Consider the following 5,000-nt stretch of genomic DNA (forward strand, 5'->3'; position numbering starts at 1 on the left):
CACCCCGACAGAGACGATAACATAACACATACTGTAACAACATGACATCACATAACAAAACATAACAGCATAATAAGCGATGAGGGATAATGAGCGGTTGAGCCGGTCCATTGTTGAAGAGATAAATAAAGCCGGACAGGGTGATTAGACCCCAACCTGTTAGCGGAGGGAGGGGTCTTTATATCACCCTGAAGGGGTCCGTCGTTAAAGATAAAACGTTAAAGATTAGTGTGCTTAATAACCTCACCCAGGAGAGATGTGAATAAGCTCTGCTGTGTGTGTGTGTGTGTGTGTGTGTGTGTGTGTGTGTGTGTGTGTGTGTGTGTGTGTGTGTGTGTGTGTGTGTGTGTGTGTGTGTGTGTGTGTGTGTGTGTGTGTGTGTGTGTGTGTGTGTGTGTGTGTGTGCGTGCGCGTGTGGTGTTTATAGGATCGTGTTAACAGGGAAGTGATGAACGTGACCAATCTTCCCATTCCAGTTGAGCTGGCCGGCCTGCTGAACGCTGCTGCAGGTGATGATCATACACACACACACACACACACGCACACACACACGCGCGCGCACACGCACACACACACATCAGAGAGATTCACATCTCCTGGATGTGGTTGTGTGCACTGATCTGTAACGTTTTATCTCTACGGTGATGACCTCCCATGGTGTGTGCGTGTGCGTGTGCGTGTGCGTGTGCGTGTGCGTGTGCGTGTGCGTGTGCGTGTGCGTGTGGGTGTGCGTGTGCGTGTGTGTGTGTGTGTGTGTGTGTGTGTGCGTGTGGGTGTGCGCGTGTGCGTGTGTAGGTGGAGAGGAGCTCCACTCTGATTGCTTGGCTCTGGTCCAGGCACCCAAGGTCCAGGTAGAGCCTCAGCTGACCCTGCCTCTGGACATCAACAACTACCTCATCACTCACTACATACGGGCCATATTCAGGGTAAGGAAACAGTGGTGGAAAAAGTACTCAAATGTTTTACTTTAAGTCATGTTGACGTTTGAGCATAGATATTCATGAATAAAACATTATTTTCCATTATATCAGTGGTTTTCAACCAGTGGTCCGGGGACCACCAGTGGTCCTTGGGGGAGTACCAGGGGGTCCCCAGCAAAATTAGTTAACATAGCGTCAGAATCATTTTAACCACTTAGTTTTGGCTATTCAAAAATAGCAGATATACAAGCTCATATCGCGGCACCGAGTGCCGCGATATGAGCTTATAGATCTGCTATTTTTGAAAAATCGTGAAAATGTGTGCAAATCTTTGAATATATTTACAATACATTACATACATTTTTAACTCAAATCTTCTGGGGGTCCCTGACACAAAACATTTTCAGATGGGGGTCCGCGGACAAATGTATATGAATTTAAGGGTCCTTGGAATGAAAAAGGTTGAAAACCACTGCATTATATGGTAGAGTATGTTGATATAACAACAGTATATTTGCAGGGGTTGAAGGTGGTCTCCCTAGTCTTCCATCGATGCATTTAGACCCTGGTGTCTGGTTGTCAATATCAATAAAGTTATTTGAAGCACACACACGTGTACAGAATAGGACGCTGTATGAGTCACCATCCTCATTGTAGTTTGGACGTCGCTAAAAATTATGGTACCTCTCTCCCCCAAGAGAGGGAGACAGCGGACATAAAACTGATGGATTGTAGTTTAAGTGCCACTTGAGTAGTATAAAAGTGCCTTCCCTCGCCATTCGTAGAAAGCAACATTGTGTTTTATTTATTAATAAGGCCCTGTGTGGCAAGCTTCCATTGTATTTATCTTTATTTTTTCGAACCAAAAACTATGGGATATCAAACACGCTCACAGACACACATTAGACTTTAGTCACTCCACGAATGAACAGTGAACAAGGAAAAAAGACTGTTTTCATCTTCTATGCCCCAGACACATAGAATAAACCCCAGGACTCTTTGAACCTGGATTAATTGGTCTCTATAGAGACATTTAGGGTACTACTTGAGGATGCATTACACAAGGACTGCACCTGCTTTGTGTAGTCTGCGTTATGATGATGTTTTTTGTTGTTGTTGTTTTTTCATTATATTGCACTTTGTCTGCGTGTGTGTGTGTGTGTGTGTGTGTGTGTGTGTGTGTGTGTGTGTGTGTGTGTGTGTGTGTGTGTGTGTGTGTGTGTGTGTGTGTGTGTGTGTGTGTGTGTGTGTGTGTGTGTGTGTGTGTGTGTGTGTGTGTGTGTGAGCGCGTGCGTGTGCGTGTGTGTAGGAGCCACTGTTTGGGATGCTGACAAAACCAATGGAGACGTCTCTGCTCAGAACGGACGAGGAAATGAAAGAAGCATCCCTGGACATCTTCATTCTGGTATATATTGTACACAAAAATGAAAACACATGCTTATGTGCCCAGGGGTGGAAAATAACTAAGTACATTTACTCAAGTAAAATGTTGAGGTCATTTTTACTTTACTACTGGAGTACTTCCAATTTTCAATACTTTTACTTCTACTCCACTACATCTCAGAGGAAAAATGTGTACTTTTACTCCACTATAATTATTTGAAAACTTAGTTACTAGTTACTTTGTAGATTTTGATTATTATCACAAAACCACTTCAGACCTATTTATACTTTGGCGATTTGAAAATAGCCGATCTACAAGGTCACAGCGCGTCGCAAAGCTATTTGCTATTTTCAAAGGTTTTTTATACATTCAAATGGTTGCTGTCTGCCCGACAGCAACGAAATGGAAGTGAATGGGACACGTACGCGTGACCATGAGGCCCTAATGTAAGTGACAAAGGTGAACAAGGACAGGAGCTCGTCTCAAGTATAAACTAACACAATGGAACAACAAGACAATGACCCAACAACAAGGACTGACTTGGTAACAAGAAGACAATACAACACATTGGTGTGATTACAAATGAGGAACAGCTGAGGTAAGACAGGAACATAGAACTGAAGGAAACTAGACCAGGGAACATAATACACAATAGAAATACAAGAAGACAAGACAGTAAATGAGGCAGAAAGTCTCAACTGTTACAGTTACTCAACTCGTGTCCTATTCGTGAGATGCGTTAATCAATTAGGTATCCATAGATATGTGCTGTTTAGTCTAGTAATGTTAGTTTAAATTGCAACAGTCAAACAATATTAAAGCATAATTTTTAGTAGCAATAAGCAATGAGCAAAATAGCAATGATCTGCCGTTGACACTCGCAAAACTCTAACTGAAATGATAACTAGATTAATTGAGTGTTTATTATGTTAAGTTAATTATTTTAAAGTTTGAGAATAATGAGCATTTAATTACATATATTTGCTTCTAATAGCAAAGGGAAATTGAGTTGAGCAAGTCTAAAAACCTACAATTATATCAGTAACCACTATTGTATCAGCAGCTACCATCATTGCCTGAAAATAACTGGATTTGTGCTTAATACTTTATATGAAGATGTCATTTGTAAATATAAAAAACATCTGCAGCCTGAGCCTACAGTAGTCTGTGTGTGTTTTTTTGGTCTTTCTCTCCAGCCAGGATGGAGGGCCTAAAGGTCTCACTTTTACTTCTCACAAAACATTTGAAAGGTCATGCAAAGCCATCTCACCCACCAAATCCCCAGAAAATGACATGACCTCAGTGCTGGCCTAACAACAGACATGATCTCATAGAGTTCAGGAGACAGTGGCTAAAGGTTAAATAAATAAAGCTGCATGGTCTAGTAGTTAGTTGTAAATCAAGCCCACAACCCTCACCTTGAGGCTGAGTGTCCTCCTGACCCAGCTGTACATGTATTTATTTATTTTTCAAATTTCACTTATAGGAGGATAAGCCCCTTGAGATGCAGCATCTTGTTTTCAAGGGGGTTCTCATCTATCTGTCTTGTCTGTGTGTGTGTGTGTGTGTGTGTGTGTGTGTGTGTGTGTGTGTGTGTGTGTGTGTGCGTGTGCGTGTGCGCGCGTGTGTGCGTTCGGGTTGTAGATCCTGCGGTTCATGGGTGATCCTGACCTCAACGGTGCTCAGGAGAACCTGTTTGGAAACTACATCATCCAGCGAGGACTCGCCATGCCCAGCCTCCGAGACGAGATCCTGGTTCAAGTAGCCAATCAGGTGAGACCCAGTCCTTCCTCAAGCCAATCAGACAAAAAGGAATTTCATAAAGACTTGAGGGATATCGCATCCCTCACTTCAACTGCGTAACACATAATTGTCCTAACCCTAACCTCAAGTCATCTTCACTTCTGTCTTTCTGTCTCCTCTCCTATGCACTCATACTGTATCTCATTCCCTGTCATCTCCTTTCTCCCTATCAGGTGTGGAGGAACCCTAACTTTCTGAACTCAGAGCGGGGCTGGCTCCTTCTCACTGCCTGCCTCTCTGCCTTTCTGCCCTCTCAACGGCTGGCCAAGTACCTGCTCAAGTAAGACTCATTTATACACTACTAGACCATACCCGGTCGACGCATCCGTGGGGGGATATACGCACATGATCTGGCAACCCGGGAGGCAGTTCGTCCCATAGCTGGGCAGCCCCGTAACCATGGCGACAGTGTTTTACACAAAAACGCTAATAAGAAGCTGAGATTTGATGAAATTGAAAAACGGGCTTCACAGTTAAGTTCAGATGGTAATGGTCAATGGCTGTGTGCAAAATCAGAGCAATTGGTCCGGCCACTGAGGAGAACCGGGTAGCTTCACCTACCACTACAAACACCTACCACTACAAACAGACAGACAGACAGACAGAGGTTACTAGAATTATAGTAGGATAGCCGCGGCCCTCGTGTAGAGCAATGGTTCTCAGACATATTAGTTTCCAACGACCCCCATAACTCTGAGAGTGTACAGCTGTTGTAAGCTCACAACGCGTCACAACGTGACACGTTGTGAGCTTGTTGATCTGCTATTTTTGGCCTAACGTTCCCCCCCAGAATATGGATGCTGGGGTTCAAGTGGTTAAATCTCCAAAATTGCTTCCACACAGTTTTAGCCCCTACATTGAATTTAGATTTCCCCCAGAAATATCGGATCATC

The 5,000-nt window shown here is 43.6% G+C and overlaps 1 protein-coding gene across 1 annotated transcript in view; it reads left to right on the forward strand.

Moving 5' to 3' along the window:
• myo15ab (myosin XVAb) overlaps window positions 1-5,000 on the forward strand; it is a gene marked incomplete at both ends in the record, with an annotated part of 156,132 nt that overhangs the window by 75,051 nt on the left and 76,081 nt on the right. The window contains 5 exons of the mRNA XM_084072033.1: window positions 428-509; window positions 796-926; window positions 2,230-2,325; window positions 3,949-4,077; window positions 4,281-4,387. Coding sequence (XP_083928159.1) covers window positions 428-509; window positions 796-926; window positions 2,230-2,325; window positions 3,949-4,077; window positions 4,281-4,387 — 545 coding nt within the window. The remainder of the gene's footprint in view (window positions 1-427; window positions 510-795; window positions 927-2,229; window positions 2,326-3,948; window positions 4,078-4,280; window positions 4,388-5,000) is intronic.

Source organism: Gymnoscopelus microlampas (genome assembly GCF_963454915.1).
Source record: "Gymnoscopelus microlampas genome assembly, chromosome: 2".
NCBI classification, from domain to species: Eukaryota; Metazoa; Chordata; class Actinopteri; order Myctophiformes; family Myctophidae; genus Gymnoscopelus; species Gymnoscopelus microlampas.